The following is a 15,903-nucleotide window of genomic DNA, read 5'->3' as shown; positions in this document are numbered from 1 at the left end:
TGTGATATTGTGATGCCTGTTGTTTGGGTTCAATTCCCGCTTTGGATGACGGGAAGGACTCTCCTTATTAACATCTTCCCTCACCTGAAGTAAGATGATCCGCAACTTAAACCACCCCTCCAATGAGAGAATGGCCCCACAGTCTGAGAAGACAACGGCAACTTTAATTTCTATTACTCGAGTTACATTAGTAATAGGATCTACAGGACAGCATGAGAGTTTGTTGGGATTGGCTCAAGAAACCTCTCAAACTATGCACATGCATATTGTTTCCAAAAAAATTCTGGTATTTTAAAAGCAAACCAAGAGTGAAGTTCCTCCCATTTATCCTCACGTTGTTTGAATAGCATCGCTCATTTTGTCCATGATTTGCTAATACAGATTTGTCTGTATATAAGTACTGCATTGGAGGTGATTAGATTGTTAGTGTAATTTTTCAGTTTTTAAAAAATTATTCCTAACTGTGGCCCCAAGTTTTTTGCTTTTTTTTAAATTTAGGGAAAAACAAGACTGTTTCTGATTTTTTTTTAGAAAATAATTTGTACACGCGCTCCCTATCATATTTCTAGGTCAAACGCTTACTATACTTACCTTGAACCTATTACTAGTGCCATCTCCCTATTAACAGTCTGCTAATTGAATTACAGGCATAAGCACGCTGTGTGTTCAGAGCAGTAGGTTTTCTTGAAGATAATTAGTTGAGAATGGCTCTTGGAAGTTCTGCTGATTAACAGGAGATGTCATATTGGAAAGGTACACTGTGTGCTAACGGTTAAGAACGGATTGTCTTTGTCCTGGAAGACAGACATGAAACGGTGTGCAGTCCTTAATATTTCTATGCTTGTAATTTGTGAAGATATTGGAAATAATCAGCAGGTATTTCAACCCCTGACACAAATCCAGGTCAAACTTGAGGACCTCCTTGGTCCTTGTTTTTTCTGTCTTACCAGACTTCATGGTTTTGTAGAATTCTTCACCCAATCCCATTTCTTCGATTAGATTTGTTTAGTTGAAGCGATTTGGGAGGAAATAAAATTCCCTTGCAGTCCATTGTTTGGCCAGCCATGTTGATATAAACCATATCGGAAGAATCACGGATTTAATCAACACAAGAATATTGCCTTTTGGGGCCTCCTACTTTCTCTGTTTTTATTTGACACAATAGCTGTAAAAAAAAGGTGTGAGTTGACCTGCGCCCTGCCTGCAGTTCAATGGCATGTGATATGTACAGGAAAATGTAGCAGTGGTGCCAAGCACATTCCCAAGTGTACCTGCATCTGTGCTTAACTGCACAAGTCTTCCCCCCGCCCCACCTCCCAACCCCGTTTGCATAAAGAACAGCAATCAATGGTCAGAAAGGAAGTTCCATGATGAATTTGTCACTAACACTTGAGGCAATGTCGTCTTGTTGAATCTTGCCGCCGAAGGTTTTCTCTCTCACTTGCCGACCAGATCAGACAGTGAACAATGTCCTTTGAAAAGGAAAAGGCAGAGCGGCTGGGACTGTTTTGATTAGAGTTCTCGAATTTCCCAGTTTGCACGGTACGATTGGTTGGGAAGAAGCAAAGAAATGTTGGCGTGCTGTAATTTATCTTACGAACTAAACATTTTTACTCTCTTCCGGCTTTGTTGCCGCCTCCTCCCTCCCTCCCCTCCCACGATCCCATCTGAAAAAAAACACTGGAAAAGCGTAAATGCCTAGATTGAAAATTCACCTGTTCCAGTTGATTTGTGGTTTATACATGACCGTCTGATTTCACTTAGAGAGGAACATTGCTTCAACGAAAATCTGTCCGACAGAAGTTTTCAATTTATTGACATTTCTAATGTTTGTGGCACACACAAAAATAATCCTTAGATACCGAACTCTAACCTAACAATTTGGGAGTGTACGCAGCAACTTAATAGTCACTCGTTCCATGTCATTTTATTTACCAACAGGACTGAAGCAGCGAGAGGAGCATAAGGTTCCAATAAATTCGAATTGCCATTCCACATTGTTCGTTTCCCCAGATGCAAAAAGCCCATTACCGCGGCCTGATCTGTCCCTGTAGTATCTGTCGAGTTTCCTCCCATTTTACTGTGTCACATGTGGCCCAGTCTGGCACGGGTTGGGATGGAGAGGGTGGGGGGTGGTGGGGGGTAACATATCTCAATGTTGTCATAACCATATTGCATTATTTTGATGGAAGAGATCTTCCTCCTTTGTTACATTGCTGGGATTTCAAAGTACAAATCGAAATTAAGGCTCGTTACTAAACTGAAAAATGTCAAAGCATTTAAATGTTCTGCTCAAAGTACTGTACTAGAGTTAGAAAGACCCTCTTCGTGTGTTCATTATGTCAGCATCAGTTTTCTTTTTCTAAAAAAAAAGACCTTGATCTTTTTTTAAACAAAAAAAGTGAATGGATTCTCAAAGGCATGTGTTTAGAATTACATTCTGCAAACTCTCCTTCCAACTTAGAAATGAGTACAAAGAGATCAAATGTCAAGGATGCAGATAATCTGCTAAATCTTTTAAAGGTCAATTTATTTGAAGCAATTTGCAAGCAGGTTACAAGCGAGTTTGTGTAAACCCTGGTTATGTGGAACTGACTGATTTGCAGTTCCCAGTTACTGTTGTGAAAATAAAAACCCGCGCATCCCAATTCCGATCTGTTGGTGCTGAAAGAATCTACAAGTCTTGCCCTTCAGGCTTCATTGCCAGATTCCGCCCCCGCCCCCCATTTTCGAGTTCGGTTATACACATTACACGGAACAAAGACATCACATCTATTTTCCCTACAGAAGGGCACAGTGGATAATAAATTGCTTGCCATGTGGAGAGGCGGAGCTGTAAGCGACCCTAAATAATAACCCACCACCCCCACCCCCCTCCACATTTCTCCCCTCCACTTCGAGACAGGTTTTATCAGCCTCCAGCATATCTGCTCATTGTATCTGCTCAGTTTACTCACTCTGCAGTTGGGGCGGGTGAGTGCGTGGAGCAGGGGATGGGATAAGCTTTGACTGAGGAAGGCAGCCAGGCAAGCGCTGGAGAAATATTGCTACGAGGTGCAATGAACAGCTGTGTGGCCTTTCCACCTGATAAAAGGGACTCCAAGTCCTGAGGATTTGTGCTATCCATGCCCTTCTGTTAGGCTAACAAGTACCACATCTGCCATAAATCCATCAAGGTTTCAACTGGGCAACGAAGAATTCTAACAATTCGGCCCAACAGGAAGGAGCGGGTAGGGCAAGCTGACACTAAATGTGATGCTCTGTATTCAAATAGAGTGCATGTAAATTGTAGCCAAACAAAGCCACCGCTGGCATCTAGCTGCCTTGGCTAGTGGCAAGTTAAACCTGATTGTCACTAAAAAGGGAGGAGACTGAAGATGCTGATACGCGTTGAAATTGGAGGACTGGTTCTCTGCGTATTTCGAGGATGAGAAGGGGAATGTGGTGGAGACAACTTACGGCTGTTTGTTATGTGTCACTTACACTGTCAGTTCTCTGCATTTCTGCTTTCCCCCAGAAGGCTGTCTAATGGGATCTTTTCGTGCAAATTACAGCCTGTGCTGACCTACTTCGGTCTTGTCCCCGCAGGCTGTTGCAGACTGCGAGAGTGCATTGTGTGGAAATATACAATCAGAAAGGGGATTGGGCAGCGCTGTTGTTCCATCGCCTTTAATTGGAAAACACAGCTCCTTAGAAACGTCATGCCGATAAATATTGAATGCAATGCAGAGTGTATTTAATTGGAGACGCTGTAGTCCCTCTTCCGATCGTTCATATCGCCTCAACACTGTTAACTTAAAACTGGAAAACCAGACGTTCCAAACACGCCTAAAGTAATGCCTCTGAATTTGAGGATTGTGAGTAATTCGTCTCTATACTTAGACTACAAGGAGTGCAATCCAGCCACTACTGAATCAGGTTGTACCACACTTAAGAGAATTTTCCTTGGTTCTCTCAAATGTGGAAATCAATCTCGAACAAAGACCAATTCATTTAGCTGATATCAAGCTCCAAGCGCTGAAATATTTTAAAACTGTAACGCATATCCTTTTTCATTCAAGTGACTTAAGTTACGAAAGGCTCGGCACATAACTCCGGCTGTCCATGTGCAATTTAATTATTGAGAAGATTTCTGCGTTGGTAGTGTGTGTTGAAGATGCTTTTGCTTATTTTGAAATGTAAATGGATTTTCAGTACAGGAAGGCTGATTGAAGTGTGGGAAATACCAGCCAGATCTAATCAATGGCTTTGTTATGAAGGAGGTGTGGAACTGACAGAAGCTGGTCTACCGAAAGCTTGTAACAATTTTGTAAATTTGCATGAAAAACAATTTAGACAAATTTGTGTTACTGCCTTGGGCCTCCACCATCAATGAGCTTTACAGTGATTCCTGGCTTTATTAGACAAACCGGCTTGGCACATCTGGGAAAAAATTAGCTGAGGAAGCTCCTGGAATTTAAAGCATTTGGTTAACTTTTAACTTTCCATCCTGCCATCTGAAACCTTTGTGGAGATGACTTTTGTCTTTCTTCATATTATTTAGTACTTTACTGCGACCCCTGTATTTAATACTTTCTTAGACGGCTGTCAGGCTGATGTGTTGGACCTCTAACTGTTTTAAAACTACTCAATATAAACACCTCTCCTTGAGTCACTCTGGTAACTGTTCAGCTGAATTGCAGTGTGTTACATTAGACCTATCAAAATGAGGGAGCTCCTTTCCTCTAAATGTTCTAAGCTGCTCCACATTTTTTCACAGGCAAAACAGCAATTCTATTCTGTTTAAATTACTAATGACTGAATGAAGAGAATGGCTGTGTACTGTGATGTTTTGTTAAACATGACAGAATGTAAAATGATCAAGTTGTGATGACTATGAGCATGTTTATTTGATTTGAGGAAATTTTATCCATACGCATGGACATTTTTTAAAAGCTATGCAATGCTCAAACTGTTTCCAGTGCTGTGTCTGCTTTTGAATTTAATTTCAATGTGTGAAATCTGTAATCGTGTGGATTCAGATGATTATTTCAACAATATTCCTGTTTTTATTTGATTTAAATATGTTGTGCTTTACGGAGGGAAGCAACCAGTCACATCCAGCCCCACAAGAGCATGACCAAAGTAGATCTATAATTGTGTCAGTGAATCTGTTTTAGCAATAAATGTAGCTTGGTTGATCAGTAAGAGTGATCCATTAGTGCCTGTCTTTAATGGATCCTTTCAAAAAAGGTTAATTTCAGTGTAGCAGGTGCTTCTTAAAGGGAGGAAATGAAAATATTGTTTTATTTAGCAGCTCTTAATTTTATATACTTAGCAGAGTCTGGCAGAGATTCAGATTTTCTGTGTGTGTCTTTTTGTGTGTGACAAAACTGGTACTCTGTCTTGAAGCCAGCCTTGCACAAACTGTGCTTTCTTTGTAAACTGAAACAAAGCTGAACGCTGTTATTGTTTTCTCTGCTTCACTTCTCTGTGATGTAGTGGTTGCAATAAAAGTGCCTTTGTTTCCTGATCCAGCATCTTTCAGTGACCAACCCATTTTTAAATGCCTTGTTTCACACTCAGCTCATTTTCTTTCATCCCTGCAATGCCATAGAGTCATTTAAGGCAGGGGGTGGGATTGTGGATTTAATTGGAAAATGCTTCTGTGTGTTTGTTCAGCTATCAGTTTGAAACAATATATAATTTGCTAACTGGTCAAATAAACCGTGTTATATTGATGCTTTTAGTATCTTGACCATTGTCATTTCACTGTGGATACAATTGCAGTGATCAAAATTGTCTATTGTCTATAAAACAAAATGTTATGTTTCAGATGCCCCTAAAAAAAATCCTATGGCACCATTTGACAACGAGCAGGGGGTTCTCCTTGTTCCAATATTTATCCCTCAAAGAGCAGTACTGAACAAATTATCTAGCCACTTATCTTACTGGTGTTTGTGCGACCTTGCTGTGTGGAAATTGGCCTCCATTCTTCCAAAATTACAACACTTGACAAAATAATTCTTTGCTTAGCATTTTGGGATATCCTAGGGTTGTGAAAGTTATTATATAAATATAGATCTGCCTGCCATCACTCACTAACTGATGTATCACTGAGGTTGGGACTTCCCATGAGGAATTTCCCATCATTTAGCATGAAAGTAGGCTGCCTGATGTCTAGTTTTTTTTAGGGACTATGCTTTCAGAGACAATAGTTTCTGCATTCTGTTTTTTGACTCACGTCCAAGTTGAGTGCTTTTGAGCTGTCCATCTGACATGTTGCAAGTCAACATAATCATTTATGAACCATATTCTAGCAGCCAAATGCATGGAAGGCTGACTATTGGCTTTACTCAATGTTACAATAATCAGCTTCCAGAGATATACTTATTATAGAAATCTCTTCTTTTTACATATTCTGTTCATGTACATAACAAAAGACAAAATTGTTGCATGAGTTTAGTAGGTGACACAAAAACATAACACCTTTTAGAATGTCCTAAAATGCTTCACAGCCAATTTGAACTTAAAGAGTGCACACTGCTGGAGTAAAGGAAAATGACAACCAACTTGTACATAGCTAGGTCCCACAACCAGCAAAGTGATAACGATCAGTTCCAAATCCTGAGGGACCTTTTGCACTGAGAGGACCTATGGGGACCTTGAGTGAACATTATATCTGAACAGTAGCCCACCAGTGCAGCACTCCCTCACTGCTAGCTTGGATAGAATTTGAATTCATAACTTTTTGCCTTGAGGTGAAAGTGCTACCACTGACAAACTGAGGTCTATTATAATTCTGGTTCTGAGTTAGCAGATACCACCTGAGAGATTTGCCGCTTTTTTTAGCTACAATTAGTCAGTACAACTTGTCAACCTGAGAAAAACCAAAACTAATTTTGAATACAATTAGGCATATTCTAATTTAACAAATTAAATTTCTGTCTTGTGTTTGAAATGGCATCAATTTACTTAAAGCTTTAATGTCACAAAACAAATTCACAAATTCCAGACATTTTTAAATTCATTCCTTTTAGTGTCACAGGCTGAGTCAAAATTTCTTACTCATCTCAATTTGCCCAGATGGCTTTTAAGGGCCAACTACATCACTGTGGGTCTGTAGTCACATATAGGTCAGACTAGGTAAGGACAGCAGATTTCCTTCTGTAAAGAACCTTAGTGAACCAAACAAGTTTTTGTGATAATTGACAATAGTTACGTGGTTAACATTAGACCAGCATTTTTATTTTATTAAACTTAATTGAAACTTCTACAAAATATGCTCAGTGTTATAAAATGAGGTGGGGGAAGGAATTTTAACCAATTTTCACTTTATAATACTGGATTAATTCCTTGGGGAAAATTTGAAAATTCTGCTGAGGGTTGTGAAAGGAGGGACCATACGTTCCTATTGATTCTTAAGCAGTATTGCGCAGTTCAAATGATCCACTTTTGCACTAAATTTCTGATGTTCTGTTTGCACTGCTTAATTCAAATCATTGAACAATTAGTGCAAACAAGACCTGGAGTTATCAGGAGTATATTACGTTAACTACTTTTTAAAAGAAAAAAATTACTGTTATCATGTAATCAAGAGAATTACTATTTTATGCAGCAGTCTTTTCTGTTTGTGCTGTTTGTGTTTGGATGTCAGTGTTTGAATGTCATTCAGTGAATAAATTCTTTCTAAGTGCTGCTGTTTCAATATGAAACTGGGCAGCAGGTTCTTATTAGCATTGCCTTGGCTGAAGTCTTATTGCATTATAGATTGAAGGTCATAGGAACATACTCCAGCAAAATGCAATTGTTGTAATACCAATAACTTGGGTTATTCAGTCATAGTACTGAGGATTTCTTGGGTGGAAAGGTGCATGGATACTGTATGTAGTTAAAATAGCATTGCCTTTTTAAAATCCCTGGATAGAATACAAGCAACGTCTTAGTATCTGATTTATCTCCTTCTGTCTGTCTCTCATTTTCTTTGTCTTCTTTTACCAATACTTTTTTTCTAGTAGCCTCCAGAATTTTCTTCTCCTGTTAAGCTGTAAAAATGCATTCCTACTGGCATTTGTTTCACTTGGATTGTAGAAGACTGTAATCCAGACTGTAACTCTGTTTCCTCTGCTGAATCTAGTTTTGTTTTTTGTTCCTGGAGCAGTAATGTGGTCTTGTAATGAAAAAACACTCAAGTGGGTCCTAGTGATGTTAGCATTGGAGAATTGTATTTTATAATGTAAACATGTCAGTGTAAAAATACTTCCAATATTATCCCTTTACCTTACGTCATCACAGTGTTGACATTAACACTCATTGAATAGCTTTGTGTTTTAGCTAGCACTTCTCCAGAACCACAAAATTGTGGGATTCATTTTTACCATCAGTGCTTGTCTATTGAACGGACATAGTGAATAGACTACATATAGCAGAACGTCCCTGGTTGTCATCCTACTGAAATACAAAACATAGAGCATCAATGAGGAGGAAGAGACCGGACAGCCCATTAACACTGTACTACACCATGATGTAGTATCATGAATTAACTCTTCCATCCCATCCCACACTCCATGTACTGCATGCTTCCAACAAATGTACATTGTGAAGATTAAAGGTATTGAGGCACTTCAGAGTAAAACATGGTGAATAGAGAAAAGATTATTTCAGTTGCACTTTGGTACTTTCCAGTTGAAATATTTTACCCTTGGGCTGTACACCTAATATGTAATGTATTTTGTAAATATTAAGACCATTACATTCATGTTGCAAAGTTTTGTATCTTCTTTAACAAATGCTATAAAGTTTTTTTGTGGAGAAAAGGAGCAAAGCCGATGGTCTGAGGATACCATAAGTAAAAAAAATAAGAATCAAGTGCTACAAAGATGAGACAGGGCATTGGTGTCCTGGATTCATGCCGAAGGTGTAAATTCCCTTAGTTCTTCCTTCCTGCTTTTATTAATCATTCTTGCAAAATGCCAACCCTCAGTGTCCCCCAATCACTACGCTGTACCTGTTTTATCTCATTTGTGTTATACGCCTTGACATTTCATGTAATGTTAAATGGGGGAAGTATACCCAGGAGTGCTTATTATTGAAACATTCCTGCTAACCCATTAGTCCAAATGAATGGTCTGACACCTGTGGTTTGAAATGATTAACTGCTAATGGAGTTCATTCAAAAACGACAAAAAAAATCACTAACTGTTTAAGGAACGTGGCCTCAGCGTTAATGACTGCTGGTTCAGAAGCTGTTGTTTGACTAGCATTGCTCATAAAGGTATAAAATTGGTTCTTTGTGTTACTGAATGATTTAGTTGGACAACAGCACAGACCTAGAGACTGAAGTTAATGCAGAGCTACTGCTAGCACGAGTTTATCCAGAGACCAGGGGGAGTTAAAGGAATTGAATTGGGCTCAACAGTGTTTACCTAATACCAAAAAAATGATGTAACCAATGCATACAACTCCAATCAAATCAAAGTCTTGCAGCCAAATCCTTCTTTTGTTGAAGAACTCTGGGTGCACTGAAACATGCCTTGGCTATCCCTAAACATTCCATGAATCTTAAAAGTGAAACATTTTTGATGGTTTTGCCATTTTGATGATGATGGAAGTTCAGACCAGATGTCAGATTCTTTATTTTTGAGCCCACTGATTCACAATCCAATGTGGTTTGTCCAATTTTGCGAAATGTTTGAAAAATAGAGGTGAAGATTTTTGGGTTCAATGCTGAAGAATTTGTGGCTGGATCCAATTCCATCTCCCGTGTTTGAAACAGAACAGGTTAACCTTTTGGAGTTCCAAATGTGTTTTGAAACTTGCACATGTTCGTTAACTGCCACAAAAAAATCTTCCTGTTGAATTTAGACTGGGTTCATACCCTTGAACCCTACTACAAGGAGCAACAAGTCCCCTGCATACTGTAAGAATCTGCAACCTTTTCAAAGTGTGTTTACATTCCAATACTGGAATAATTGGTGAAAAAAATGACGTACCACTTGATGCAAACTGATTCTGTGACTGCAAAAATTGAGAAGGGTGAGGAATTTTTTTTATCACCTAAGATATTCTATGCTTTTTGAAAGGCCAGTTTCAAAAACATACTTCACAGCATAACATCAGAACCCGAAACAAAAGGGTCTGTTTGCAGTTTGTCGATCGTTATTTTCTTGGGTAGGGCCCTCGAGCTTATTTTTGACAAGATTTGGCTATGATTCACTGTCATCTCTTCAAATACCAGTGACCATGACTGTTGGTGAAAGGGATGATGTCATATAAGCAGCATGTTGCACATAAAGCCTATGTGCTTCTAATTGCCTTTAGCTGTTCAAAACTCCAGTGTCTGGGCACATAGCTCCCAAAAGCTAGTAAGTTTGATTGTAAACCACCACTAGGAAGACAAAATTTACATTTATATAGTGCCTTTCACAGTCTCAGGGCATTCCAAAACATTTTGCAGCTCGTGAATTGCTTTTGAAATGTAATCACTGTACTAATATAGGAAGCATAGCATGCACACAGCAAGATTCCACAAGCAGCAACGTGATGAGGAACACAGAATCTGTTTCCTTTCAGTGATGATGACTGAAGGACAAAGAATGGCCCACACAAGCCATAACTCCTCTACTCATCAATATAGTGGCATGGTTCACCTAAGAAGGCAGAAGGAACCTCAGTTTATGTCTCCTCTGAAAGATCCATGAAACAAAATCCTGCAGAGGAACTAATTTTCTTTTTCCGACACGTAGCCGCCATTAAATGTGCTTTAATCCTTGTGATTTGGTTTGCCACTCTTTTTAAATCTGATAATCAACTGTGCATTTCAAGTAGTGATTAATGGCCGTAGAACTAAAAACTAAAGATGGGGAATATCTCTCTCTAGGTCTTACATCGTTCTAGGAGTAAAGGTATTTGGCCTCTCGGGCCTGGCTGACTTTCAGTAAGATTGTGACAAATCTGTATCTTAACTTCATTTTCCCATCTGGATTCTCACCTAACAACTTCTAGCAATCTCAACACTGAAGTTTTCAATTAACTTGGGCATTTTAAAGCAAGAGAGTTCCCAGATTTTCGTTAGCCACTTCTAGCCATTTAATTTAATAGGGGTAAATTCAGGAGCCAGAAAAGGCACAGGAGATCTAAATTAAGATGGTCGGAAATGTCTGTTTGGATTGTCTGCCGAGATGATTGGCGCAAAGCCTTCTAATCTTGTTCACGTTCAGTTCTTTGCATTCCATCCATCATGTCCAGGGAGCAACACGTTTGTTATTTGTACAGGAAATCAGTTGGAATCAGCCATTTTATTATCTGTTATTTGTCGGTTTTACAAGTCAGGTGTTTGACTTTCGCTATTTTTTTATTTCAAAAAACGCTGTTGCACCTTCAATTTCTTCCAGTAAATTGATTCCAATGAATGTTTAAGACAGCTTTGTTTTGTTGGTTTCTGAGATTGTCCACAGATAGTTGAATGACAGGGAGGTTTTTGAAATTCAGTGTTGATTAATAACAAGACTATTTTGACAGGCACGTGCACATATGAGTAATTAATGCTGATTTCATTTACCATAAGTCCATTTAAGATAAATTGCATATTTTTAACCAGGTCCTTGTGTTTCAAAACTTTTGTTTGAGGCAAGAAAACACTGTTACACTTTCTTATGCTTTTAATTATTAACTGCAGGTGACAGATTTGGTTCAGTGAGAAATAATCACGCATAGAGTCACGGAAACAGACCCCTAGGCCCATTTGCCAGCATTTGGCCCATTTCCATCTAAACCCTTCCTATTCATGTACCCATCCAGATGCCTGTTAAATGTTGTAAATGTACCAGCCTTCACCACTTCCTCTGGCAGCTCATTCCATACATGCACCACGCTCTGCATGAAAATGTTGCTCCTTAGGTCCCTTTTCAATCTTTCCCCTCTCACATTAAGCCTCTGCTCTCTTGTTTTGGACTCCTCTACCCTCGGGAAAAGTCCTTGACTATTCACTCTATTTATGCCGCTCGTGCCTTTATAAACATCTATTACGTCACTGCTCAGTGTCCAACGCTCCAGGGAAAATAGCCCCTGCGTATTCAGCCTCTATCTATAGCATAAAACCTCCAAACCCTGGCAATATCATTGTAGATCATTTCTGAACCTTTTCAAGTTTCACAACATCTTTCCTATAGCAGGGACTCTGGAACTGAACACAATATTCCAAAAGTGGTCCAACCAATGTCCTGTACAGCTGCAATACGATCTCCTAACTCCGATGGTCAATGCACTGACCAATAAAGTCAAGCGTACCAAATGTCTTCTTCCACTCTCCTGGGTATCTGTGACTCCACTTTCAAGGAACTATGTACCTGCACTCCGAGGGTCTCTTTGTGCAGCAACACTCCCCAGGACCTTACCATTAAGTGTATAGGTCCTGCACTGATTTGCCTTTCCAAATGCACCGCCTCACATTTATCTAAATTAAACTCCATCTGCCAGTCCTTGGCCCATTCACCCATCTGATCAAGGTTCTGTTGTTATTTGAGGTAAACCTCTTCACTGTCCATGACACCACCTTATTGAAATGTGGGACCACCACCATTTGCAGGCTCCACTGAAATTCACTCACCATTCCAGCTTGGAAATATATTGCCCTATGTCATTGGGTCAAAAATCCAGAAATTCCCTCCCAAAGGGCATTGTGTCTTGGTTTAGAAGGTTTTTGGATTTGAACCCCACATTCAACTGGTTAATCTAGAAGGACACTCCAGTGCAGAACTGAGGAGGTGCAGTGCAGCCTGGTGAGTAAGGTGCGACCGCTTCTGCTCCCTCAGGTGGACATGAAGAGATCGCATGGCGTTATTTTGAAAGAAAGCAGGGAGTTCTCCCTGGTCAATATTTATCAGCAACCACCTGTATGTATGGAGAGCCATGCCAATCTGCCAGCATGTTCTTGCATTTGATACACCTTGTAATTTGCAACTATTTGTGGGGTGGTGAGAGGCAAGTGACAGTAGCCTATTAGGCATTGGTTTGGGCCTGTTTTGGGGTTTAATTTACCATTGGGTTTAACTGTTCAGACTAAGCCACACTGCTCTCGGCACTTTCTTTTGTTTCTTTCACTTGCCTCATCACTATTCCCATTAGCCCTGTAAGACCACCTCTCTTTGTCATTCTACCTCTCCTGCCTTGACCCCGAACACAGAATGTCCTTTGCCTTTGCCCTACCCACGTCTTGCTCAAATCTGATTCCATCTCCAACACTGCCCAGATTTGACGGTAGGTCAGCAACCTGGTTGTTCACATGTTTCTCTTCCTGCAGATGCTGCCAGACCTGCTGAGTTTCTCTAGCACTTTGCATTTTCATTTTACATTGACGGTGCCTGTAATTTGTTGCTTTCCTACTGGGGGCACTCTGCCTCCCAGCAGTGACTGGTAAATGGGCCTCTTCCATCCCTACTGACACTCCAACCCTCGTCGCTGAGGCTGAAGCAGGGGTGGAAATGAACACCTCCATGGTAGCAAATACAAAATGGCCACGGAATCAGCCACAGAACTGTCCCAGTTTTCACGTTTATGATCTGGTAGCTGTGGTTATCTTTAACTTCACTATTTAAAATCTGCAGAAGACGACTTCATTACGAGTCACAGCCTCCAACCTTATTGTTCCACAACACCGCAAGGCCCGTTTCTATCTCCTTCCCAAAATCCACAAACCTGCCTGCCCTGGTCGACCCATTGTCTCAGCCTGTTCCTGCCCCAACGAACTCATCTCCACCTATCTGGACTCCATTTTCTCCCCTTTGGTCCAGGAACTCCCTACCTACGTCTGTGACACCACCCACGCCCTCCACCTCCTCCAGAACTTCCAATTCCCTGGCCGCCAACACCTCATTTTCACCATGGACGTCCAGTTCCTATACACCTGTATTCCTCATGCAGATGGCCCTCCGCTTCTTCCTGTCCCGCATGCGTGACCAATCCCGCTCCACCGACACCCTGATCCGCCTAGCTGAACTCGTCCTCACCCTCAACAACTTCTCTTTTGATTCCTCCCACTTCCTACAGACAAAGGGGGTGGCCATGGGTACCGCACAGGCCCAAGCTATGCCTGCCTCTTTGGAGGTTACATAGAACAGTCCCTCTTCCGCACCTACACAGGCCTCAAACCCCACCTCTTCCTCCGTTACATTGATGACTGTATCGGCGCTGCCTCTTGCTCCCCAGAGGAGCTTGAACAGTTCATCCACTTCACCAACACCTTCCACCCCAACCTTCAGTTCACCTGGGCCATCTCCAACACATCCCTCACCTTCCTGGACCTCTCAGTCTCCATCTCAGGTAACCAGCTAGAAACTGATGTCCATTTCAAGCCCACTGACTCCCACAGCTACCTGGAATACACCTCCTTCCACCCACCCTCCTGCAAAAATTCCATCCCCTATTCCCAATTCCTCCGCCTCCGCCACTTCTGCTCCCAGGATGAGGCATTCCACTCCCGCACATCCCAGATGTCCACCTTCTTCAAGGACAACTTTCCCCCCGCAGTGGTCGAGAACGACCTTGACTGCGTCTCCCGCATTTCTCACAACACATCCCTCACACCCCACCCCAAGAGGATCCCCTTCGTTCTCACATACCACTCACCAACCTCCGGATACAACGCATCATCCTCCGACACTTCTGCCATCTACAATTTGACCCCACCACCCAAGCCATTTTTCCATCCCCACCCTTGTCTGCCTTCCGGAGAGGCCCCTCTCTCCGTGACTCCCTTGTCTTCTCCACACTCCCCTCCAACCCCACCACACCTGGCACCTTCCCCTGCAACCGCAGGAAGTGCTACACTTGCCCCCACACCTCCTCCCTCACCCCCATCCCAGGCCCCAAGATGACTTTCCATATTAAGGAAATAGGGATGTGGTTTGAGGTGGGAGGAAGGGATGGTTGAGAGGAAGAACAGGTTAGGGAGGCGGAGACAGGCTGGGCTGGTTTTGTGATGCAGTGTGGGGAGGGGACGAGCTGGGCTGGTTATATTAAGCTCCTGCCAACTCCTGCCATATTAAGCAGATGTTCACCTGCACATCTGCCAATGTGGCATACTGTATCCATTGTACCCTGTGTGGCTCCCTCTACATTGGGGAAACCAAGCAGAGGCTTGGGAACCGCTTTTCAGAACACCTCCGCTTGGTTCGCAATAAACAACTGCACCTCCCAGTCGTGAACCATTTTAACTCCCCCTCCCATTCCTCAGACGACATGTCCATCATGGGCCTCCTGCAGTGCCACAATGATGCCACCCGAAGGTTGCAGGAACAGCAACTCATATTCCGCTTGGGAACCCTGCAGCCCAAAGGTATCAACGTGGACTTCACAAGCTTCTAAATCTTCCCTCCCCCCACCGCATCCCAAAACCAGCCCATTTCGTCCCCTCCCCCCACTGCATCACAAAACCAGCCCAGCTCTTCCCCTCCACCCACTGCATCCCAAAACCAGCCCAGCCTGTCTCTGCCTCCCTAACCTGTTCTTCCTCTCACCCATCCCTTCCTCCCACCTCAAACCGCATCCCTATTTCCGACCTACTACCTCATCCCGCCTCCTTGACCTGTCCGTCTTCCCTGGACTGACCTATCCCCTCCCCACCTCCCCACCTATACTCTCCTCTCTACCTATCTTCTTTTCTCTCCATCTTTGGTCCGCCTCCCCCTCTCTCCCTATTTATTCCAGTTCCCTCTCCCCATCCCCCTCTCTGATGAAGGCTCTAGGCCCGAAACGTCAGCTTTTGTGCTCCTGAGATGCTGCTTGGCCTGCAGTGTTCATCCAGCTCCACACTTTGTTATCTTGGATTCTCCAGCATCTGCAGTTCCCATTCTCACTTTGTCACGAGTCTTCCCATTTTCCCATCGTACATCAGCAATTCCCAGCTGTGACAGTGAGGCTGCGAAT

General features: G+C 42.1%; 1 protein-coding gene across 6 annotated transcripts in view; it reads left to right on the top strand.

Moving 5' to 3' along the window:
• The window catches only part of LOC125458849 (mastermind-like protein 2), a 558,191-nt gene that overhangs the window by 401,929 nt on the left and 140,359 nt on the right, over positions 1-15,903 (top strand). Inside the window, exon 1 of one of the 6 annotated variants that reach the window (XM_048544600.2) lies at positions 3,801-3,857. The exons of the other annotated variants lie outside the window; for them this stretch is intronic. Within the exon in view, the coding sequence (XP_048400557.1) occupies positions 3,837-3,857 (21 nt within the window). The 5' untranslated portion in view covers positions 3,801-3,836. Of the gene's footprint in view, positions 1-3,800; positions 3,858-15,903 lie in introns of those variants that run through there. 6 annotated transcript variants of the gene reach the window in all.

This window comes from Stegostoma tigrinum, chromosome 15 (assembly GCF_030684315.1).
Source record: "Stegostoma tigrinum isolate sSteTig4 chromosome 15, sSteTig4.hap1, whole genome shotgun sequence".
Lineage (NCBI taxonomy): Eukaryota > Metazoa > Chordata > Chondrichthyes > Orectolobiformes > Stegostomatidae > Stegostoma > Stegostoma tigrinum.
The sequence above is the reverse complement of the archived record's forward strand: the minus strand, read 5'-3'. Positions and strand labels throughout refer to the sequence as shown.